This window comes from Piliocolobus tephrosceles, chromosome 6, assembly GCF_002776525.5.
Source record: "Piliocolobus tephrosceles isolate RC106 chromosome 6, ASM277652v3, whole genome shotgun sequence".
In the NCBI taxonomy this organism is placed as follows: Eukaryota; Metazoa; Chordata; class Mammalia; order Primates; family Cercopithecidae; genus Piliocolobus; species Piliocolobus tephrosceles.
This window is the reverse complement of record NC_045439.1, coordinates 32,007,013-32,031,590: the sequence shown is the minus strand read 5'-3', so window position 1 is coordinate 32,031,590 and position 24,578 is coordinate 32,007,013. Positions and strand designations below refer to the sequence as shown.

The window sequence follows — 24,578 nt, the reverse complement described above, 5'->3', positions numbered from 1 at the left end:
AGTTTTTCAGGTGGGTCTCTGCAAGAAGAGTCCCACAATTCCCATATAATCTTGGGGACACTGAGATAAGGCTCATCTCTGGCAAGAGGGCAGCCACAAGTAGGTGCCCCAGCCCCTATTTGAGTTGTGGTGATATCATCTTAACTATTCTAAGGGCTTCTGTAAAGACAGAGATGGAGAAAATAAAGGATCCAAGATGACTAACTTTGGCCACCCAAGAGACAGAGGCCAGTGCCATGACCTGCTGGCCTTGGCCAAGGTACTTGAAGGAGGATGGACAAAGCCACTGAGAATAAGCAACGATCCCTGTTTCAGGGATGCTGGATGACCTCTTCCAGGACGAAGAGAACGAGATTGAGGCAAAGCTCCTCCTAAATCCATGCCAGGAAAAATGAAGTCTTCGGACCTTTCCTGCAGGGATCAGGCAATGTGGGAAGGAGACAAGGTTTGCCAGGAACAAGGGGCCCTGAAGTCTGTCCTGCCCCAAACATGCTGGGTACATCTCTTGGAGGTGGTGTGTGTAGTGTCTTAATGCTGGGCATTTAGGATGCATGTGGCATTCCAGCTCTCCACTTTCTGCACCATGGTAAGCTGGTGCCTCCTAGTCCCTTGTGGTTGGGTGGGGCCATGAGACTAGTGAGGGCCAATGAACTGTGAGTGGGTATGATATGGATATTTTATGGACCAAACCATTTAATTTGTGCAATGCTCCAGAGTGCTCTTTTATTCTTCCACAGAGACTGGCTATTCCTTTAGCCTACACCTCCAATGAGGAAACATGGGGCAGAGCCTCCAGCTGACCCTAATGGACATGTGGCACTGATGAGATAGAAGCTTGGTGTGGTGGCTCACACCTGTAATCCCAGCACTTTGGCAGGCCAAGATGGGCGGATCACCTGAGGTCAGGCATTCAAGACCAGCCTGGCCAAAATGGTGAAACCCCATCTCTACTAAAAATACAAAAATTAGCCGGGTGTGGTGGTGGGCACCTGTAGTCCCAGCTACTCGGGAGGCTGAGGCAGAAGAATCGCTTAAACCCAGTCGGGGAGGAGGTTGCAGTGAGCCAAGAGACTCTGTCTCAAAACAAACAAAGAAACAAACAAACTTGGCTGCTATGTCAATAAGATAGGTGTTGCTTGTTAACGCAGCATAACCTTGTCTATCTTGGCAGGCCGCTGCTGGTTCCCTTCCTCAGACCAGAGCCCCAGCCAGTGATGATCACATGTGAACGGGAGGGGGAGGGCAGAAGATGAAAGCAGCTCCTCAGACTCCACCTGAGCCAGGGAAGGGCTCTCCTGGGTGGAAGCGAATATAACTGAACCATTAGCCAAGCCAATTCAAAGGAGCCAGAGGAAGATTCTGAATGAAGCAGCTTCTATCACCAGCTACCCTGAGGCTGTCCCACCAGCATCTGGGTGCCTGGACTGGAACCAGTCACTGGATGCAGAAATATTCCAGTTTTTCTGCCTGGCCTAGGGTGTGAATGTTAATCTGAGATTACGGTGTGTTTTGGAGGGTTTTAATACTCTGTCTTTGAAGCCTGGAGCCATCTGTCTTCTTCCTGTGTTCCCAGCCCAAGGCCGACACAGCTGGTGCTGAATAAACGTTTGCTGACCAAAGAGTGGGAGAGTACGCCTCAAACCTCACCCTTCGTCTTTTTGGTATAAGGCTGCTGAAAAGACCCCAAAGGGCCCATGGAAACAATCACTCCAGAGACCAGCTTGCCAAGCTGCTGTCGGTTTGCTGGGAGAATCCTGGAGCTTCTCTAACCACAGATCAGCCTTTGGATGAGGAAATGTACAGACATTCACCTCTGCTGCTTGTGAGAGCATGGGGTGGGGGTGGGGAAGGCACTCAGGCAGGGGCCAGAAGCTCAGGTGACCTTGGCTGTGGCTGGGCGACATGAAAGGCCCTGGCGGTCTGCAGGGAAGTCTAGCCCCTGTCCGTGGGAACCTGGAGTCCCCGTACGACGGAAATGCCATTGAGACTGCTGGACGGGCCTCTGTCCAGACCACTCAGCCTTTCACCAGAGACTTTCAGTTTCAGTGGAGAGAGTGGTTTCTGAGTTGGAGAAAGAAGAAAGAGGGAGAGGAAATTGACTGGGCTCCCAGGGTGATGGGCCGGGTTTGTGGTTACCGATGGAAACCTGGAGAAGTGTGCGAGCTACATCATTCTTTCTTTCAACAGACTCAGAGTGTCTGCCCTGGGCCAGGAACTCTGCCTGACCTCCCAGATGAGGTGTGTGTCTAGGACCTTTCCTTGGGAAGGGAAGGAGAGGGCTGGGGTATGGGGGAGCCTGGACATGAAAAAGAACTACCCTCTGATGGTAACATTTCCCCTACTTACTCAGGGTCTGTATGTGCCAGACAGTGCCTAGCACTTTGTATACATTAGCTTATCCAATGCTCACAAACATCTCTGAGATGGGCATTACAGTTCCATTTCCAGACATGCGTCAAAAGCCAAACCCAAGCCTGTCTGCACCACAGCCTGTGCCCTTAACACAGACTGGTTAATATCAATCTGATTTTTGTTTGTTTGTTTGTTTTTTTTGAGACAGAGTCTCACTCTATTGCCCAGGTTGGAGTGCAGTGACGTGATCTCGGCTCACTGCAACCTCCACATCCTGGGTTCAAGTGATTCTCCTGCCTCAGCCTCCCAAGTAGGTAGGATTACAGGCATGTGCCATCACGCCCAGCTATTTTTTGTATTTTTAGTAGAGACGGGGTTTCACCATGTTGGCCAGGCTGGTCTTGAACTTCTGACCTCCAGTGACCCACCTGCCTCGGCCTCCCAAAGTGCTGGGATTACAGGTGTGAGCCACCACACCCAGCCTAAACCTGATGTTTTTAATGTTCTGGTATTCTCTTGGTTCATTTCCTCTCATTTTACTTTTCTTTTTGATAAAGTCTAATGTCAAATTCACAGCATCATTGTGATGCTTAAATGAGGTAATCTATCGAGGACCTAACCCAGCCACCTGGGACACAGGAGGCACCTGTCAGTGGTGGGTGCCATCACTCTCTGTTCTCCTGAAGATGCCAGGCTGTCTTATCTCCATTGTGCTAAGGAGGACAAGGCAGGTGGGTTCTGGCTTTGGTCATGGGTAGGCCTGAGTTTTAAAGGGGGAAGACCAAGAGAGAGGCATTGGGAGGTGATACACTGGGGCTGAAGGCAGAGCTGTCTGTCCTACACCTGCTGCCACCTCTCTCCTTTGGTTCTCTGGACTTTGCTTCCATGGTAGTGGCATTGAGAAGGGAGGCTGTCCTTTCACAAAGTACACAAGCTCTTACTCTGACTTCCAGGCCCTTCTGAAAGCAGGCAAGTCCCAACCAGGGAAACCTAGAGGCTGGGAGGAGTCTCAGCCTAAGTTTGGACCCAGGGCCGTGTTCTTCTTGGACTGCGCCTGGATGGATTTGCCCTCATTTCTTCCTGTCCCAGCCAGTCTCCAGAGCATATACCCTGGGCCTCCTACAAGCCTGTGACACCCCAGCCTGACGGGAATGTGTTGGCAGCAGAGCTGCCCCACCTACCTGCCAGGGAGGTGGGGTAACAGTCCATATGGTATAACCTTCGGAGGCCAAAAGGACTCCCACCCTGCTCCTGGCCCCACTATATCCCCTTTGGGTATGCTCCTGGAGTCTGTCCTTCCTTCCTTCATTGATTGATTGATTGATTGATTGAGACGGAGTTTCGCTCTTCAGAGCTGGCATGAGATAGGCGCGGGTCTGTGAGACCAGTTAGCAGTGTCACAGCACCTTTTGCCTGGGTCTGGGACAGACCAGCCAAAATCCCTCCCTCCCTCCCTCCCTCTTTTCCTCCCTTTCTTCCTTCCTTCCTCCCTCTAGCATTTCTTGGGTACTTATCAGGTGTCCACGCATGGGCCATCTAAAGATATGGCCCAGCCCTCAGGCGCTCACAATCTAACAAGCCTAACAAGAAGGCTGACACTCCCAGACACACCGACTCTTCCTCTGCCCCATGAGGAGAGCACATTTTTCAAGGCAAGAGGGCAGAGGTTACAGAGATGTTCCTAAGGTGTCATATGGATAAAGTTGTTCATGCTCCCCTGCTGCAGCTGGCAGACAGGATGCCAGAATATCACTGAGGGGATGGAAGGGCTCAGAAATTCCCATATGTGTCTCTGTCCATAGGTGTGGGCTCAGCATCAAGGGGCCGGGGCAGGGACAAGCTAGAAGGCACGTTGGTGGTGGGCAGTGTGTGGGGAGGGAGAGGTGGGTAGTGGGGTGGCAGGGCGCCTCCCTCCTTCCCGTTCCTTACCTTGGCAGTGTCCTTTCCTGACCATGATGTAGCCCTGATCACACTCGCAGTGGTACGAGCCCTCGGTGTTGGTGCACTGCCCCCCGCTGCACACCCCTGGCTGCTCACACTCATTGATATCTGTGAACACACAGAAAAGCCCTGAGTCACAGCCAGCCCTGCAGGATGGTGGAGGGGGCGGGGTCCTGGAGCATTCCTTCTAGAGGCCAAGGACAAAGGATGCCAGGCTGAGGCCTGGGCAGGGAAGGCATGCTTGCTGCAGCCACAATTGGCTGGAGGGGCTCCTGGGCCGGGTCTGAAATTAACTAGCTCAGGCCCCTGATAACCCTGAGTTCCTTTCTCTCAGGGGAGGCTACTCTGGGGATCCATGCGGATCCTTATAGCTGTTTCCTCACCCTCATGCAAGGGCTGGTCTGGAGGTGGGGTAGCAGTCCATATGGTATAACCTTCGGAGGCCAAAAGGACTCCCACCCTGCTCCTGGCCCCACTATATCCCCTTTGGGTATGCTCCTGGAGTCTGTCCTTCCTTCCTTCATTGATTGATTGATTGATTGAGACGGAGTTTCGCTCCTGTTGCCCAGGCTGGACTGCAATGGTGCAATCTTGACTCTCTGCAACCTCCGGCTCACTGCAACCTCCGCCTCACTGGTTCAAGCTATTCTCCTGCCTCAGCCTCCTGAGTAGCTGGGATTACAAGTGCCCGCCACCACACTCAGCTAATTTTTTGTATTTTTAGTAGAGATGAGGTTTCACTATGTTGACCAGGCTGGTCTTGAACTCCTGACCTCAAGTGATCCATCCTCCTCGGCCTCCCAAAGTGCTGGGATTATAGGCATGAACCACAGTGCCTGTACTCCTGGAGTCCTTCCTAAGGACCTTCTTAAAGGTTAGGAACCAAGCAGCCAGTGAGGGATTGCGTTTTAGGTAACCATGGATCTGTAGGGTGCGGTTGCTGTCATTTTTCCAAAGTATGTTGGTGTCCCACCATGGCTCTAAAGCCCAACCCCACTTATGCCCCTCCCCTGCTTAAACTCCTACCAGAGACCCCTGCTACCTCCAGTTCTGCTTGCAGCCTGGCCCACAAGGCCTTTGCCACCTGTCCCAGCTCTGCTGTACTTGCTAATTCACACAAGTCCCTTGGTATAGCCTCAGCTACTGCGGATTTCAGTGGTCCAACCTCCAAGCCTTTGTTCACACAAATGCTTCCACCTGGAGTCTCTTTCCTCACGATGGCCAGCAAATCCCTGCCCCCATTTCAAGGACTGGTTTAATGCATCACCTCTGGGTCCTGTGGGTCCCCATCCCCTGTCCCTACAGTCAAATTAGTCAAGGCCTCACCTTCCCACTCTCCCCCTTAAACTGGGACTGACACAAACACTTCACAGAGTCCTTATGCAGATTAAATACAATAATCCAGGTGAGGGGTTGAGCACTGTGCCCGCCTGGCATAAGGTAAGCACTGCAGAAATGTTAGCTATTATTATCCTAACGTTAAACCCCATAAAATCCCAGCTCCTCAGCTTGGCATGTGAGATCTTGCATGACCGGCCCCAGCCTGCTGCTCATCTGTTTCCTGCTGCCCACACCTCTCCTACCCTTGCCTAACCTCAGGACCTGTTCCTGAGCCTCTGCCCGCACTGTCCCCTTGCCTGGAACAGCTTCCTACACACCAGCGTGACTGCCTCCCACTCATCTCCAACCCAGCGTCCCCTGAGGGCCCAGCTCTCAGTGTACCTGTTCATTTACTTGCTTCCTCCCTGACTAATGGGAACATGCCTTATTATCTCAGCATCTCCAGTGCCCAGCACAGAACCCCAATAAGTGCTTACTGAAGGAATCGAATAATAGTCATTTGTTCAAGGACAGTGTCTTCATTTGAGCAATAGTTCATAAAACTCCAGTGCACAGCAAATCTCTGCCAGAAGGTGGGAAACGCACACTCCTAGGTCCACAGCCAGAGATTCTGACCCTACTCTACTGCTGGGCCCAGGAACTACGTTGTTATAACTCTTCAGGCAATTCTGGAATAAGTGGTGTTCACTGTGAGAAGCCCTAATCCCAATGGAAGAGAGAAGGGAACTCATAGACAGAGTCATGTGTGGGAACCATTATCCCCTGAGGCCAGGACGACCTGATAGATGGTGCTGGAAAACTCCCTCGCTCCATGGAGAAAAATGGAGATGTGAATAGAGAAAGACCAGGTTCTTAACAGCCACACAAAGATGGACTCCAGATGAATCAAAGCATATAAAAGGGAGAACTAGAACTCAATTAAGGTACAGGAGAATATCTTTGTGACTTCAGGATATGGAAGGATTTCTTTCTTTTTTTTTTTTTTTTTTTTGATCTTTTACAATGAAAACTTTATTTATTCTTTGAATCAGTGAATACTCCCATTTACAATTATAAGTGAGTACAGAATAATCCACTTCAGCCTATCAAAGAATTATCTAGCTGAGCACAGTTGCCTTTTTTTTTTTTTTTTAATTTTAGATTTTAGTGTATAGAACATTCAGCTTTTTTTTTTTTTTAATTTTTTTTTTATTATACTTTAAGTTCTAGGGTACATGTGCATAATGTGCAGGTTTGTTACATATGTATACATGTGCCATGTTGGTGTGCTGCACCCATCAACTCATCAGCACCCATCAATTCATCATTTATATCAGGTATAACTCCCCAATGCAATCCCTCCCCCCTCCCCCCTCCCCATGATAGGCCCCGGAAGGATTTCTTAAACAAAGCCCCCAAAACACACAAAAGTAAGGCAAAATGGTGAATTTCAGTACATCAAAATTAAGGATTTCTGTTCCAAGAAATGCGGATAAGCTTAAAGGATACAGGACAAAATGGGAGCATTGCAATTTCTAAACCCAGCCAAGAATCTAGAATATATACTGGACTCCTAAAGAGCCCCAGGAAAAAGCAGCAACCACCATTGGAAAACTGAGCAAAAATGGGAGCCAGCAGTTTACAGATGAGGAAAGCCACAGGCTAATATGTATGAAGAGATCCTTACATTTTTTGGTAACCATTTACTTAGATATTTAATATGTAAACAATTTATCTTATTGATAATATAAATCATCATGACATATTAATTATATACATTATTTAAATAATCCATAAATCAGTATAAGTATCAAATAATTGAAGTAATGAGATATTACTTTATGAGACTGGGAAACTTCAGTGGGTGTTATTCTGGACAAGGCCTCTTCCAGTGGCAGCCAAGCCCCACTGGCAGAAGCACTTATAGCCAGCCTTGAGCCCCACCCCTGTCCCCCAGCTGTTGGGGCTGGCAGAGACATCTCGGACACCCGGGCTGGCACGTAGCAGAAACCCATGTCTGCACCAGTCCTGGTGACACCATTCCCTGCAGCAGCCGCTGCTTATCCCAGGCCAGCTCCTCAGGCTGGGTCTGCAAAGAGCAGTGCCTCTGGCCCACAACACCCACCTAGACCACTGGAGCCCAGAGAAGCCCCCTTCCCTTAGCCTCTCTCCTGACTCCCCCGGCCTGGTCTGAGCCCTGCCCCTCGAGTCAGCTCCCTGGAAGGCAGCTGACCAAGTCACCACTGTTCTGCTCACGGACTTCTACTGGCTGCCCCTGCCTGTGACACAGTGTCCAAACACTTCAGCCTGGCATTCGAGACACTTCCCACACTGGCCTCCTCCTCCAGGTAGCCGTGCTCCAGTCACACTGCATTCATCATTATTCCCCGAGCATGCCAGGCAATGTTCACTATTTAAGTCTCTGCAGAGACCCTTCCCTCTACCTGGAGTACTCTCTGCTCCCTCCATTCCTATTCATGCTCCATGGTGGTGTCCAACACCCTGTGTGTAAGGCGAGTGTGTCTTTGGACGCAAACCATGCTTTGGAGCTAGAGTGATTTGATTCTGTTTCTAGCTCTGTCACCACTAGGTACGAGGCCCCTGGGTATTTCAATTCACCTCTGAGCCTCAGTTTGCTAACCTATTAAATGGGGCTAAGGATTTCCACAACATGGATTTGGGATGATGAGCTTCATATAACAAAATGCTTGGGACAGTGCCGGCATATAGTAAGTGCTCATTAAATGGCAGCTATTCTTGGTCAGGTGCGGCGGCTCACACCTGTAATCCCAGCACTTTGGGAGGCCGAGGCAGGTGGATCACGAGGTCAGGAGTTCGAGACCAGCCTGACCAATATGGTAAAACCCCATCTCTACTAAACATACAAAAATTAGCCGGGCGTGGTGGCGGGCGCCCACAGTCCCAGCTACTCAGGAGGCTGAGGCAGGAGAATAGCATGAACCCGGGAGGCAGAGGTTACAGTGAGCCAACATTGTGCCGCTGCACTCCAGCGTGGGTGACAGAGCAAGACTCTGTCATAAATAAATAAGTAAGTAAGTAAGTAAGTAAATAAATGGTAGCTATTTTTATCTGCTCCAGCTGAAGCACCCAAATAATCTCATACAGAACAACTTGCTTCCTCATCTGGACCCTACAGTGTCACTATTCACACCTCACTCATCTCAGCATCCTCAGAGCTTGGCACACTGCCTGGCACATAGGTGGTGCCAACGCATGAGAGCGCAGTGAACACCGCCCGTGATTCTCCCGCTCTTCCGTTAAGTTGGGAGGTCTGCCCCTTCTACTTCCCTTCCCTCCATAATCAAGTGATTGGACCTGGATGGCTTTGGTTTCCGTAGACTGGACCCTTGGAGGATTAGAACCCGAGGGGATCCTGGCAGCAGGAGGATACACAGCTTCCCTGGCCTCCTTGGGGGTCTGGCCAGAACCAGCCACGTGAGCCCCAAGCACAGGCAGGGCCCCTCTTGAGGTGAAGGATTTACAACTGGATTATGAATCTTAAGGTGTTGCTTAGAAAGTGCTCATTATATTCTTTGTGAACTTAATCATAACAATGTACGTGGAAAAAAATGTATGTGGGGTGTTTTGCATCATGAAAGGGTTTGAGTTGGAAGTGTATTTGTCAAGTGGGCCACATCTCCCCGGGGAAGTTCAAAGCCCTATAAGTGTCTCCAAGCTGCCGGGGACCCGTGCTCCTTGTTCAAAGTCACACTACTCCCTGGTCTGCCAATAGTCCCAGCCTGGGGTCCTCATGGGTCTCCTTCCTTCCCTCAAATGAAACCAGCTCCTTGTCACTCGGAGTTTGGGGGCCTGGTGTATAGTCCTCATCTCCAGCCATGTCTCCTGACCCTGTGACACTCTTGGTTCCACCCACAATTCCTTAGGGCCTTTGCAGAGATTGCTGGCTTTTGGATTTCTACCCCTCCTTGCCACCAGCATAGGGTCAGCCTCCTCCCAGATCCAGGCCGGAGTTTTGGTCTCTCCTCCCTCAGCTGCTCACTCCCCATTCTGCAGCACGGTGTATGGGGGTGTGAACCCCTGGTTCCTCTTCCACCCCCTCAAGACTGTGGGGCCTGGCCAAGGGCAAGGGTGGACGTGGCTTACCTTGACACTCTTGTGTGGCCTCCGAGGTGGCCAGCGTGTAGCCAGGGTAGCAGAAGCAGGAGTAGGACCCCACACGGTTGATGCAGCGCCCTTTTCCCCTGCAGGGGTCCCTCAGACACTCATTGTCATCTGACCAAAAGGAGGCAGGGAGGGAGGTCAGGGAGGCCAGCAGTGCTGTTCTTTGGGCAACTACCAGCAACCTGCCCACACTTGGGGCTGGGCCGGGGATGGTGCTGTGTGGCAAGGAAGGGGTGAGGGAGCGGAGGAGGCTGGGGAGATGAAAATCTCTAAGGCTGGAAGCCATAAAGTCAGCCCAGCGGGCCCACTCGGGCACCAGAAGCCTGGGGTGACTGCCAGCCCCTCCTCTCTACCCCTCGACTCCTTCCCCCAGTAGCCGCATAATTCCTTTCTCCTTTGAAACCATAGTGGATATTTCTCCCTTATTTGAAAATATCGGGGGGAGGAGGAATGAGGTCCACACTTGGTGATTTATCTTAGCCTCAGACCTCCCCCCAGGGATGACCCTGCTGGAGACATTTGCAACTGGGGCAGACCTTGGTCCACCTCCAGGCAACAAAATGGTCAGTTTGATGGGTGGGCTGATCTCAGAGCAGAGGGCTGCCAGGCACAGGTCAGGATGCATGCAGTGGGCTGGCTTCCATGCTCCTGGAGTCCTGGAGACTCAGCGGATGGGACTCACTGAGACTGGTCTTCCCCTGAAGGTTAAAGTTAGCTTTGTCCCCAGGGACTGCGCTCCTCCTAAACTCATCAACCACCCAGCACTGCTTGGACCTTCTGCTTCTTCCTGGACTCTCAACTCGGCCTCCTAGCCCCTGCTCCCATCTACCCCAGCCGCCAAGTAAGCCCAGGACACCCAAGTGAATACCCGTGCAGTAGGCCTGGCTGGGGTGCAGCTGGTAGCCGGGGCTACAGACACATTTGTATCCATCTGGGAGGTTCACACAGGTTCCAGGGCCACAGATGTTGGTGGCTCCAGCAGCACATCTATCAATGCCTGTGGGAGACAGAGCAAAGCAGAGGTTATGGCAGGGTGGGTGCTGGACAAAGGCAGTGGAGCGGGGTGGGGACAGTGAGTGGCCAGAGTCTAGGGGCCTCAGAAGGCCAACCTTAGCCAGGCCCTCCCTCCCATACCCATGCACAGCTTGGCCTTGCATAAGACCCTAGGGGACCTCTGCCCAGCACCCCGAGCCCTACCCAGGATGGAGGTCACGGTAGGGCATCCCCCCCACCGAGATCTAATAGGTCACCCATATTTCCAGCAAATTTCCAGCAAAACTCCTCCATCCTAACCCCACCCTGAAAATGAGCCCAACTCCTAACTCCTACCCAGTGTCCAGTGCCATCCCTCCCTGCAACTCCTGTCCAGTTTTCCCTGGACGGACAGACAGACCTGGTGAGTAAGGTGCTTGGGGGAAACTGCCAGGGGAAAATGGGAGAGGTGGGCTGGGGTCAACTGAGCAGAGCCTTGAAAGCCACATTGAGACTGGCCTGTAACAGGGAGTTTGTGAAAGGTGGGGGTGGGTCAGAGCAGTCCTGGAAAGGCCACTCGGGCAACGAGATGTGGATGAACCAGTATAGTTCATCCAAGGTGTGGTGGGCCCTTAAAACCTGTTGAAATAATGTAAATGAGAGTCTGCCTTGGGTGGTGGTGATGGGGTGAAAAGTGGGGAGACAGCTGCAGAACTGAGAAACAGTTTGGAGGCAGACTCACTGGGACTCAGGGCTGAGGCTGTGTAGACAGCAGAGACTCTAGCTTTCTGAATGGTATCCCTAATACTAGAAAACTACCTGGCACTTAGAACATGCCAAATGAAAGAACAAATGATGCTTTTGCCTTTGTGTCCACCCTGAAGTCTTTGCCTGAAGCCCACACGCTCACGGTTCCCTGCCCTGCCCCCACAGCTCGGGAGAAGCTGAAGACCCAAGAGAATGGGTTGGGAAGTGGTCTGTCTGTATGTGGGTATACAGTCTGCCAGATTGTACTGAATTGAATGTGCACCCAAGGCTACCCTCTCCCTGGGCCTGGCTCCAAGTTTGTGTCAGCCTGGGGGTCGTGGGGGCCCTCAGCTGGGTCCTAAATGTCTGCCCAGAGGGGTGAGGTTACAGAATGGCAGAGAAGGGGGATAGGGCAAAAGGCCGAGGCTGGTGGTGGCGGTGGGGACACTCATGCACATGCCAAGAGCTACTGCTGAGCTTGGCCTGCCCCCTGTCCCCTGCTTCCCATCCCTTCCTCCAGGCCCACTTTCCTTATCAGAAATTCAGCACTCCTCCGCACACTCTGCCTGCGGAGCAGAGGCCCGAAGGGGATGCTCCCTGCAGCAGCGCTTTGAGCCAGAAGAGACAGGTCCCGGGAGAGGTCAGTGGGGTGCACCTGGGAAGGCTGGACTCCCTCTCCCCACTCTCTGGGCTGTTCCACCAGGCTGCAGGGGCTTTCCCTTTGCTGGAGGAAATCCAGAACCCCACTACCGCCCTCACCCCCAACACAAGGTGACTGGGTCTCTGCACCCAGTCGTGAGGTTAAGAGAGCAGGAGCCCCAGGAGCGGGCACACACGTGTACAGTGAGCAGTGGCAACAACACCCGCCTTGCTTCTCCTGCACCAAGTCCCCAGACAATGAGCCTTTAAGGAGGGTACATTCCAGAGCAAGGTGGATTTGCCAGGATCACCCCCACGCCTGCCCCTCGCCCCCATCACTGTAGCTGACCAGAGGGAAAGGAATGCAGACTTGGTTAAACAACCTTGAGAAACAGAACCATGTTCCTTCCCGAAAATCAGCCCTCCCCGTGGGCAGGCAGTTGCTCGCTGCCAGGGCACTCTGCTGACTCAGGGGAGCGGCCTGGAAGAACCAGGACCCCAGCGGCCCTCACTCCCCATGCTCGCCTTCCTCGAGAGGGACCCCCAGATTCTCCTGGAAGATCCCTGGCTTCCCTCTCCCATGGTGTCCCTTCTCTTCCCCCTTCTGGGCTTGGGCAGTGCTCCAGACTGGGCTCTTATTTTCACAACAGTGACCCTGTGCTCTTTGTAAGATGAGGCCAGGGGTGCAGAGCCCAGCCAGGAGCCTGCTGGAGACTTTACCTAATTGGAAAGGCGAGGGGGCATTCCACTCATGCCCCTGCCCTGGAGTTGGCTCTGGACAGACACAGCTCACAGGGCAGGGTGCAGGGAGCCCCAAAGGTCTGGCTGCAGCTACCTGGGGTGCTCAGGGTCACCAGCACATCAGTGGAGGGGGTCACTTGTCCTTCCTGTATCTCTGGAATCCGCTGTTCAGGCATTGGTGGGGTTGTGGCATTCCCTGCGGAGGAGAGAGGGGAAGAGGTGGGGTCACCGTCCCTTGGCCGGCCGTGGCCGCTCCCTTTTCCCTGGTGCTCAGACTTCCAAGAACGAAGGGTGAAGCCTGGGGTGGGTCACTCCCATGCCTTCCAGTCTCCTGAAAGTTGATCTGGCCCCACTTAGAGAATCTGAGAGCTCTTAACAGGCCTTGGAGCACATCCAGTCTAATCCTCCATTTCAGGGCCAGGAGACTGAGGCTTGCAGAAATGGCCACTTGTCCAAGGCCAGCCAGCTTGTTGGAGGCACAGCTGACACCTGGGTTTCCTAATTCCCACTTCAACATTCTTTCCCTTCTGCTTACAAAGTATTTCACAGCTTACAGAGCTCTGCCACAAATACCAACATCTTATTTGCCTTGAGAAGCCACAAGACAGGCTTCAGTGTCTTCTACCATTTTATAAGAAGCATGAGCTCAGCCTTCCAATGTCTGAACCCAACACCAGTGACAGGCAATTAGTGGTTTCAGGACAAGGCCTCCCGGGGGAAAGAGTCTAGCGACCCAGCCAACCACCTATTTCAGCTAATGCTGTCTCTTTGTTCTGATTTATGTGCCAAGTGGTGCCATGAAATTTGCAAAGAGTTCTGTGGCTAGAAAACTATCTGTGAAGCGTCATGGGGTCTCTTGCTGACCTCACAGCACCTTAGGTGTATAGAGAGCTCCCAGAAACAGCACTCACAGGCCATGTCCTTCTCACCCTCCTCTGATGTGTGTGTGAGCGTGGACCAGCTCACACACAGTAACTCTACTCCTGATTAAGGCCTCTTTCCTTCCCTTCTCTTTTGCCTGGGAGCCGCCAGGAAGAGGGACTCACCTGTGACCCAGGCAGGTGTATGGGTGACACTGGTCGTGACCTGCACAGAAACAGGAGAAGGTCACTTTTGGCTCCTCTGTCATCCCTGTGATATGCCACCTTCCATCACACTCACCCCCATCTCCGGGCTTCCTACCAGCTAGCTCATTCACGTTTTCATTCATTCCAGGTATCGATGAGTTCTTACTCTATGCTGGGCATTCTGCCAGACACTTTATACCCACTCACTTCATTAACTTTCTCAGCTATCTTATGATGGGAGATTGACATGACTAAATGAGCTGATGTACACACTATGCCAGCTCGGTGTCAGGTACATAGTAGAAAATCAGCAAGTTTGGTGTCAGCTATAACCCTCGCATCTCAACACAGTAACAAGCTCTGGAGGTTCACTAGAGTGCCTGGAGCCACAGGGCCAGTGTGGGAAAGCCAGACTGCAGGTTACACCTGGTGTCCCTCAACTCAGCCAGTGGACAGAGGTTGCTGAGGGGGGGACATAACAGAAGAGCGGGCAGAGGGTGAAAAAGGCCCTGGAGGCTGGCTGTGTCTGTGGGGACTGGAGTTAGAGCTTTGGCCTGGGAGGACATCATATGGTAGCCCAGGGAGAGAACAGGCCCCCTCAAAGAAACTGTATTTGGGGACAGTCAGGTATGCAGGGTGGAGGGGCAGGGGATAGAGGAGGGACTGAGAGGCTGAGGAGGGAAGAAGCAGATCCCCTCTTCTGGAATGTTTTCCTGGGAGGACACCCAGTTTTTCCCAGGGGAATCTTGGGCACAGTGAAGGGAGTTGGATAAGCCTTTCTCAGTGAGGTGGTTTGAGGCTGTTCACAGCTGTGCCTGCACTTCCCCATACACCACTCCCAGAGGATACCCGGAGGTTCAACTAAACCGGTGCAGAAAGTGCCAGACCCAGAATGAACTGGAAGCAGCTCCACACCTCATCTGCAGCGCTTAAAGCTTGAGTGACAGCCGGGCCTAACAGGACATGTTCCTACTTCCTTTCTGAAGGGGCCCCGGCCCACCCCAAATGGGAAAATGCTTGCACAACGGCTGCTCCGTAAACAGGAGCTGTTGTTATCACTTCCTTTAGGGTAAAACTGGGTCTTTGGATCAATCCTCGCACTTGGTCACCTCTTCAAATAAAATCCAACAGACGCTCCATCTTTCTCCCTCTCCTCTGTCATGAGACACTGCCCTGGGGCCTGAGCTGCTACCAGGTCCTGCTCTCTGCTATGCTTGCCCGGCCCCCTAGTGGGAGGACGCACTCACCTGGCCAGCCTGAGAGTCACCTGGAAGGGAAGGGCGACAGCGTGAGCTCAGGGAGGAGAGTCTGGCTGCCTTCTTCCCTCACCGCCACCTGGGCGGCTTCACAGTCTGCGCCCCAGACCACGTCCCCAGCAGGGCCGGCAGCACAGAAAGCACGGACTCTTCTTACCTGCCTCTGCCCCGTCAACCCTGTAGGGACTGGCCACCACACAATTCCAGGACCCCAGGTCTGGAGAGCCTGAAGATAGCTCAGTGCAGCCTCTCTCTCGGTAAGTGGAAGCCCCTGCTTTCCTGTAAGGCCTCGGGTGACAGGAGTCCCACCGACTCCCGGGCCTGTCCACCCCATCCATCCTGGAGCCACCTCCTTGCACTGCTACCTCCGCCCTCCCCCGCCTCCCAGCCAGGCTGGGTCACACAGCCCCCTGCCCTGGGCTTTGGGCCAGGGGAACAGTTTGAGGAAGGAGTGGAGTTGCTCCAGGCTTGGCCGGTGTCCTGTGTCCACAACAACTGGGGCTCTGTCCTCACTTCCCTGTCTCTTCCAGATTCCTGGAGCAATCTGACCAATCACATAGCTTGTTGGCCCTATGATGTTCCAGGCCTCCTGCACTCAGTGTTACCAGTCACCTGGGCATGACTTCTCCATGGTTTTCAGGGCACTTGCAAGGAGAGCCTCATACCCAGCCGCCCTCCAGCTCCGTGCCTCTGGGGTCCAAGGCCATTGAGCTGGCGTTAGCACTCTGACTCTAAGGCCGGGCCAGGGGTCTGGCATGCAGGTCCTCAGGACCCACCTGCCAGCTATTCAAGCCTGCAGCAAGCACCGGCCCCAGAAGCTGCATGGCCAGAGGGCAGGAGATGGAGAGGCCTGATCGCTGGGGTGGAGGCTGCAGCTGACCTTTCCCACCTCCACAGGCAACTCCCGAGGGCGTGGGCACCTCTTGACCCCATATGGAAGAGGAAGTGGGTGGGGCCTTGCTGTTGTAACGGGCCATGAGAGAACGCTGCCAGGGTTGGGTGCTGCCGCTCCAAGCTCCCTTTTCTAATGCCACAGAGATGGGATGCCCATGCACCCAGGATGGACACCCACACTTCTCTGAGGTGCTGGAAACTTAGGGGAAAGGGGAATCCATCAGGCGTCTCCCCCAGCTCAGATACCCTTGTCAGGGACGGTCCCGGCCTCGAGCCAGGTGTCTGTGATGACCCGGAGTGGCTGCCTGTCTGCTGGCCCAGGCAGTACCCCGCTGCTCCTCTGCCCTTGCTCCCTTGGGGGCCTTGCCAGTTCCTCCTCCTCGGCTTTCCTCATGGACAGGCGAATGTCGGAGCTGGCATAGGTGTAGCCGTGGCCGGCAGGGCAGATCTCTCTGAAGGCCTCTGCAAAGTCAACAGCCGGAGGACAAGCTGAGAGGTGCTGTTCCTGCAGGAAACCAGGGCCCTCCTTTCCCTCCCTTTGGGAGACACGGCAATTATGGCAGCAAGGAGGGAGGGAGCCCCAGGTTGGGATAAACACGTGAGCAGGCAGGGAAGACTACTTCAGTCTTCCAGATTGAGGGAGGTCTACCCAGGCCCGGCAACATGGTCACTAGCCTTGAGGAAGCCCCTGGGCAGTGAAAGCTGGGATGGGGACAGGGGGTTACCTGTGCCAGGCAGAGGGCATTTCTCACACTCGCTGCCCCATGCTTTGCCCACACGGCTGCAGCAGCATATCTGCTTGGTGATTTGCTGGGCCAAAGGCAGGGTGCAGGTGTCAGGCCCAAGCGACCGGTAGCACAGTCCCTGCAGCATGGAGATGGCCTTGTCCGCTGCAACAGACACAGCACGCGGAGGTGGGCAGGTGGCCAGTGGGAGGGGAATGCACAGCTGGGAGGGCAGTGGATGGAGGTGTGGCTGGCCACATGCACTCAGACTGGCCTGGCCCATACCTCAGTTGGGAAATTTGGAGCCCTGCAAATGCTCACAAGAACTTTAGAAGGAAGAGGTGTAGTGGAATGTTTCAGCACCTGCCCATGTCATGTGCTTGATGAGACCCGTGACTCCCCACCTGCATGTGGAGAACCTGAGAGCAGGAACTGAGGATGCAGCTCCTTGTCTCCAGTGCTGAGTTTAGAAGTGTTTACTGAAGGCCCCATGTGTCCCTAGGGTTGAGCAGGGAGCAGTATGTCCTGAGGACCACAGCCTCTGTGGGAAGATGAGGCAAGCTAAGGCCTGATGGGGAGCTCAGAGGACAGGGACCCTATAATGGGTTATCTCTGTCACCCAGGCACCTTCCATAGTGTCTGGTGCATGCAAATGCTTAGTAAAGCTTGTTGAATCTGTGCATGGATGGCTAGATCAACGAGCCAATCAAACATGGAATCAACCAGCCAATCAAAATACTGAGGGTCACTGTGTGTTTGAGGTACACTGGGCTTAGGTCATAGCAATGCCGCCACCCTTATCTCCTTTCTTGTACTTTGATAATAAATATTAAAGAATAGTTTCTGTATGTTATCTCAATGGAAGACGAGGAGGCCATGCCAGGTTGGAAGAGTCTGGAATCCGTAGAGGGCTGACTGGATTCTAAGAGGAGGAGAGGTGGGGTGAAGAAGACATCAATCAAAGTTTAGGAATGAATGATTCTGGGGAAGTCCTGGTCAGGCCCAGGACGCAGCAGACCAAGTTCGAATCCCTGCTCTACCATGAAGTACAGGACCTCCCTGGGCCTTAGCTTCTTCACATGTAAAATGAAGATGAGAATGATCATTCCATGGCAGGGGACACCTGTATTTCTGCCTGCCCAGAGTCTATGTGCCATATTCCGGTATAATCACCCTGCTTCTACGGGAACCACCCGTTTCCCACCCTTGGTCCATGTGACTGGAGTGGAGGCTGGTGCCTTTCTGGCTGAAGGCTTGTGGTCCATACCCCTAGTTCCAGTGACTGGGTCAGGGACGGGCACTTCACCAAGGAGGCCCAGTGATAATCAGCCTCGAGACTATTCCTGGGTGATGGGGGAAAAGGGGCTCATTTTTTATTGAGTTTGCAAGGCTGAGAGGGTGTAGGCCTAGAGCATCTGGCGACCACCTTCGAAGGAACCATGAAACTGACACAGAGGAAAGAGTAGGACCCCCCCTGCAGACACTGTGGCTGCCTGGTCAGCCAGCCTGAGGCCACACCACGCCTGCACTTCCTAGTTGTGTGAACCAATGCTTTTTTTTTTTTTTTTTTTTTGAGAAGAGTCTCGCTCTGTTGCCCAGGCTGCAGTGCAGTGGCACGATCTTGGCTTACTGCAACCTTTGCCTCTGGGGCTCAAGCCATCCTTCCGCTTCAGCCTCCCAAGTAGCTGTGACTACAGGTGTGCACCACCACACCTGGCTAATTTTTAATTTTTTGTAAAGACAAGGTCTCAACATATTGCCCAGGCTGGTTTTGAACTCCTGAGCTCAAGTGATCCGCCTGCTTCAGCCTCCCAAAGTGCTTGGATTACAGGTGTGAGCCGCTGTGCCCAGCCCCGGCGAATTCTTTTTTTGCTTAAGGCCGTTTGAGTTTGGTTTCTGTCACTTGCAATCCAAGGACTCCTGATTAATAAACTTCGCCGTGGAGATGACATAGAGTGAGGTGTGTGAGAGTGGCTTGCCAAAGGTCATGTGCTCGCCACAGGTAAATCACCAGCCAGTCTGCGAGCCCTGGATCTCCTCCAGGTGCAATTTCTGCCTCTAGCAGCCACTTCCCTTGGGACACTGTAAGGAAGGGCTCCGTCCCTTTGAACCCCAGGGTGGAGATGACCCAGGTGGGAATATCAGGAGGCTGGGGCAGCCCTGCAGACTGCTCCACTGGACCCGGTCAGGTGGCAGGGAGGGAAGGAGGCAGAACTCAGGAACAAAGGGAAGAGAAACTTCGCGCTGCCCATCCCACTTGCAGGGAGGTGAATCGCTGTGGGAGGCTTGGGGAAGTAACACCAGGGACAGAGGGGAAAAGGACACTAGAGAGACATCTCTGCTTCCCTGTGTTAAGGATCTCTTTCTGGTACTCATAAATAAGTCACCTTGGATGTCAAACACACCTGTCTGGTAAAGGGATCTTAAGTGATGTGGAGTAGAAGGTAGGGTCGTAAGCCTCTCAAGACCTTGACCACCTGCCACTGCCACCATGAAGGTTTCTTGAGAGCGGCCTGACATGTTCTCCCCACTCTGGACCCCTCACTCTCTGGGCATCCCCTTCCTATAGCTCTTGCTGTCTTATCTCCCTAGAGCCACTGGGTTCAGTCTCCAGGTGGCACTGGAGTCTTGTTCAACCCCATGGCTCTCCCAAACCCAGTACCAGAAAGTTTGCAGACTGAGGGCTTGGCCGGTTGCAGGGAGCTCTGCTGAGCTGGGAGCGGCCCATCCAACCTGGGCTGCTGCCTCCCAGAGGCCAGTTGGGACTGGTTTTATTTAGCTCTGGTCCGGCCTTCCGGCCCAGGGAAAGCCCCATCTGGGCTGTGGTGTCAGTTCTGCCACTGGGGGTTACTGATAGCCTGGGCCACTCCCCCTGGAAACCACAGAGGTCTCTGGAAACAGGGCTGCTGGCATATATGCATGCACATACCTGGACACAGTGCTAATGCCCGCTATGTGTTCATGGATGAGCAGAAACTTCAGAATCACAGGGGGCCACAGGATTGTGGAAAGGCCCCCCGGTCGGGCAGCAGCTCCATAAATGCTATGGATAACCCTTCTGGAAAGGTCACTCAGCAGCCAAGGCTCAGCCAGACATCACAGCAGAGGCCACCCCCACCACCCCCGCCGCCAAAGTAAACGAGGCTACGCATGGAACAGAAATGATTAGAAAGAAAGAAAAAAAGGAAACAGAAAAGATGAATTCTAAACTGCAAAGGCCTGGAAGAAATGCCTAGTGTAAAAAGTGAAGTAGTAACCATCTCTGTTCCAGCCGGATGGGCTGATCAGGTTTTCACACTGGGCCCAACTCCAGGTTGAGTAGCAGACACAGGCCCTGAGCATGGCATGATCAGGTCTTGGGAAAATTACTGCCCTGGGCTGGCCTGTGGACCTGAAGGGTCCCATCTTGCCTCCCAGTGTCCCCCCCAACCCCATCCCTACCAGCACTCACACACACAGCGGCTCCGCGATGGATCCAGCATGAGGCCAGGTCTGCATGTGCACAGGTAGCTGCCCCTGGTGTTCACACACTCCGCGTCCTTGCACAGGCCCAGGGTCAAGCATTCATTTATATCTGCAGAGTTGGAGGAGATGAGCAACTCATGCCCCTGCCCTGGAGTTGGCTCTGGACAGACACAGCTCACGGGGGGCCTGATGGAGGGGAGGGGCTGGGCGGAGATCTTCAAATACCCTCTCCAGATAAAACAACAAAAGAGCTGCTATGTATTCAGTGGGATTCCTCTACCTGGGCCTCAGTTTCCTCATTTGTAAAATGAGGATAATGATAGTAACAACCAGATGGTGTTAGATGGATAAAATAAGATCAAATTGCAAACCACTTAGTCCAGTAACTGGCATGTAACAATGATCATAATATTAAGAGCTAATGTTTGTTTGTTTGTTTATTTTTTGAGAGAGTCTCACTCTGTCACCTAGGCTGGAGTGCAGGGGTGTGATCTCAGCTCACTGCAGCCTCCGCCTCCCAGGTTTAAGCAATTCTTATGCCCCAGCCTCCCGAGTAGCTGGAACGACAGACGCGTAACACCACATCCAGCTAATTTTTGTATTGTACTTGTTGTAGAGATGTGTTTTCGCTGTGTCGCCCATGGCTGGTCTCAAACTCCTGGCCTCAAGCAGTCCACCTGCCTTGGTCTCCCAAAGTGCTAGGATTATAAGCATGAGCCACCTCATCAGGCCTCAAGCACTAGTGTTTATTGAGCACCTATTACATGCTACATACTCTGCTGGGTATTAACATACAATACCCCATTTAATTCTCACAAACAATTTTATCAAATAGGCCCACATGTCCTCATTTTACCGGAGAAGAAACTGAGGTCCCAGGAATAACCAGGTCACCCACTGGTTTGGGGAAATTGGCACTGGGCACAGAGTCACTTAGCTGGAGAGTGGCATGTTGAGATGCAGACAGGAAACAGATTGAGGGGACTGTTTGGGTTGGAAGGTGGAGAAGGGGCAGCCAAGTCCCTCCTATTCAGTCTTCCTCCAGAGGTCCCTGAAGCACCTCTGCAGGGCTCAAGACCCTGGGAGCATGACTGCAGTGAGCTGGAGGAGGGGGGACCCTGGTAAGGAAAAGGAGGCAGAGGCTGGAGGAAGGCACTGAAGGGGAAGGGGATAGCAAGGGTGCGCAGATGTTGAGGGTTAGAAGGGCACATCTCCGGGTCCTCCTGAACGCCCTTCCTTGTGTAGGCTGCACATATCCCCCCGAAGACCCATGGAGGCTAATGCTGTTCTTCAAATAAGGGAGGTGCACTGGTTTTCTCTGTGACCTCAAAGAGGAAACCCCCTTTTCCTGCTGCAAACTTCTCCCTGCCAAGGGGAAGTCTCAGCCCCCGCAATCTGAGCTAAGAGGAGTCAGAGACCATCTTGATGATGGCACTTCTGTTGATGATGATGGTGATGACAGCAGAGATGATGAGCATGAATTGCTTGTGAGGGGCACCTACCTCCAGGCCAGGAGATAACATAGGCAGCCCTGTGTCTGCAGAGCCAGGTCACCCACTGGTTTGGGGAAACTGGCACTGGGCACAGGAACGAGGGACTGAAAAGTGACCCAGCCTGAGCACCAAGGGGCACTACTCTTTGATAGGATGCCCCATTGTGACAGGGTGCCGGTAAGAAGTGGGAAGGTGCTACTGAGAAATGGGAAAGGGCAGTGATCCATATGCGTCCAGACTGTGGCCACAGTGGGATGTGGACCTCCATACCCAAGTCTGACTTGCTTCCCTCTGCTTAAGAAGCTTCTGGGTTCCCCCATCATTTCTTAGAGGAAGGCCCTAAACCCTAACATGGTATCCAAGGTCCTCCACCGTTTCCCTAAAGCCTGTGGGTAAACAGGTGGCTCTGATGAGACACTGGCAGACCTGTGGCATCTCCCGTGTGTACACAGGCCACATACATAGTACTTTCTGGGACACTCCAGACAACACAAAATGTTCTTTTGTTTATGGTGTTCACATTGCCTGGAGAGCTTGCATCCTCTTAGTTGGCCAACTTGTACTCATTTTTAAAGTCTTGGCTTGGGTATCACCTCTTCCAGGAAGCCTTCCCTGATCCTCCCAGTCTGGGAAGGGGCCCCCACCATGGGATCCTGTAGCACTCAGTGACTGCTGCTTTCTCTCAAGAACACTCTGCTCATTAGATGTGATTGTTCAGGGGTCTATCTGCACCTGGGGCAGGACTGTGTCTTCTCCATCACTGTGTACTCAGCACCTAGCACAGTGTATGTAGCCCATAGTAACCTCCCCTCCAGTACTTTGTGGAAGTAGGAGGGAAGGATGGAGAGAGAGAGGAGAGATGACGTGTGCGGGTGCAGAGGTGAGCAGGTCCCTTCGCAGACACGGAGACCACAGCCACATACGTGGGAAGGGGAGGTTTCAGGGGCAGGGCCTCCTGAGGGAAGGTCCTTTGGTGTCCTGAATCTTGGGGCTCAGTGGAGGGAGGGCAGAGAACCCATTTGAGATCCTGAGAATAACCTTAAAGCTTCAGACTGGGAAACCCACCAGGAGGAAAAGCAATTGGTGACCATTTAGATATGAACAGCCCCGATCTACCCTCCAAGGGCAAAAATACATATTTCTCCCTAGAGCCACTGTCTGCTTGGCCCTCAAACCACTGGCTCCTGAGGGAGTCTGACCCTGGACTAGGCTGGGCCAGAGGCCTGCCCTTTTGCTCGGCCGCAGCACCTTTGCTTATCCACAGGCTAGGAATCACTTCTGCAGCCTGGCACCCCCAAGGGAGACAGCCCAGTCACGCAGAGCTTCCCCAGACTCCTCTCTCGGAAGCAACCTCCAGAGGGAGGGTACCTTGGAGGCCATCTGGGTCAATCCCCTGTCTCTGACCCAGCTCCATCCAAAGCAAACCATACAGACAACTATTTGTCCAGTTGTCCAAGCTCCTCACAGGGAGGCCACCTTGTTCCCCACTGGCCTCTGCCAGCCCCAGGAGCCTGTCCCTGGCAGGAAGCTCCCCACCCCACTTCCTGGCTGTGGGTTGAAGCAAGTTGGAGGGAGGCCTGAATAGCTAAGGGTTTTTAGTTGGGAAAAGCCCACAGAGGCCCCAACAACTCAGACTGACTTGATTTCCCACCCTGGAGCTGAAATTCTTCCCATTCCAGGGAGACCAGCTCAGGAGGAAAGTAGAAGTGCAGGGACTGCGGCGGCCCCTTCAGACACAGCCCTGCATAGCCTAGAGACCCTAGCCTGTGTTCCAGGTGGGGGTGGGTGGAGATGGGGAGGAGGGGAGGTGTCGGCCCCCTTGGCTTCCTCTGTCACTCTCAAGCAAGTCCCTGGATTTCCTTAGGCCCCTGGAATCAGCAGCCTCCCACCACTCCCCCAAGCTGGGGCTTAGAGGGACTCAGTGGAGACCACTCGACCAATGACAGACACTCCTCCTGTCTGGTGCTGGGAGTGTGCCCCGGCATCCCTGAGCCCAGCCCTGGCCCTAGGGGTCCTACCTTGGCAGTGAGTGAGGTTCAGTCTCTTGTATCCCTGAGGACACTCCAGCTGGCCATTCTCAATCACCGGGGAGGCTGAAGAGTGGAGATACAAACAGGTCTCACTGGAGGGCCCCTAGGCTCCTCTGTCACCCATGCTGGGAAGGGGTGCAGTCTGGATGTCCAGCCCACCCAGCAGCAGTGAGCCCCAGCCCCTGAAGCCATCGCCCTGGGCAGCTGTGCTTCCTGGTTCTCACCAGACTCCTCTCGGCCTACCTTGCTTTTATTAAAAGCAGTACTAAGTGAAATAAGCCAGGCACAGAAAGACAAGTATCACACGATCTCACTGATATATGGGACCTAAGAGAAACAAACCCACAGAAGCAGAGTAGAATGGTGGTTACCAGGGCCTGGGGAGAGGGGAGACAGCGATCAAAGGGTACAACATTTCAGTCAGATACAGGAGGAGTAAGTTCAAAAGATCTGTTGTACAACATAGTGACTATGGTTAATAACGGTGTCTTGTATTCTTGAAAATTGCTAAGAGAGTAGATTTTAAGTGTTCTCACCACAAAAAATAAATATGTGAGGTAATACACAGGTTAGTGGGTGCAATTTAGCCACCTTACGATGTATACCTATTTCAAAACAACAATCGTGCACGGGCCAGGCGAAGTGGCTCACGCGTATAATCCCAGTGCTTTGGGAGGCCAAGGCAGGTGGATCACCTCAGGTCAGGGGTTCAAGACCAGCCTGGGTAACATGGTGAAACCCCATCTCTACTAAAAATATGAAAATTAGCTGGGCGTGGCAGCACATGCCTATA

The 24,578-nt window shown here is 53.2% G+C and overlaps 1 protein-coding gene across 1 annotated transcript in view; it reads right to left on the bottom strand.

Moving 5' to 3' along the window:
- The window catches only part of LTBP2 (latent transforming growth factor beta binding protein 2), a 38,759-nt gene extending 14,727 nt beyond the window's left edge, over positions 1–24,032 (bottom strand). Inside the window, exons 1-11 of the mRNA XM_023183968.2 lie at positions 24,029–24,032; positions 23,774–23,848; positions 20,249–20,371; positions 16,798–16,962; positions 16,319–16,534; positions 15,170–15,189; positions 13,902–13,941; positions 12,950–13,051; positions 10,625–10,753; positions 9,739–9,867; positions 4,282–4,401 (exon numbers count right to left, since the gene is read on the bottom strand). Coding sequence (XP_023039736.2) covers positions 4,282–4,401; positions 9,739–9,867; positions 10,625–10,753; positions 12,950–13,051; positions 13,902–13,941; positions 15,170–15,189; positions 16,319–16,534; positions 16,798–16,962; positions 20,249–20,279 — 952 coding nt within the window. The 5' untranslated portion in view covers positions 20,280–20,371; positions 23,774–23,848; positions 24,029–24,032. The remainder of the gene's footprint in view (positions 1–4,281; positions 4,402–9,738; positions 9,868–10,624; positions 10,754–12,949; positions 13,052–13,901; positions 13,942–15,169; positions 15,190–16,318; positions 16,535–16,797; positions 16,963–20,248; positions 20,372–23,773; positions 23,849–24,028) is intronic.
- Positions 24,033–24,578: the final 546 nt, after the last annotated feature.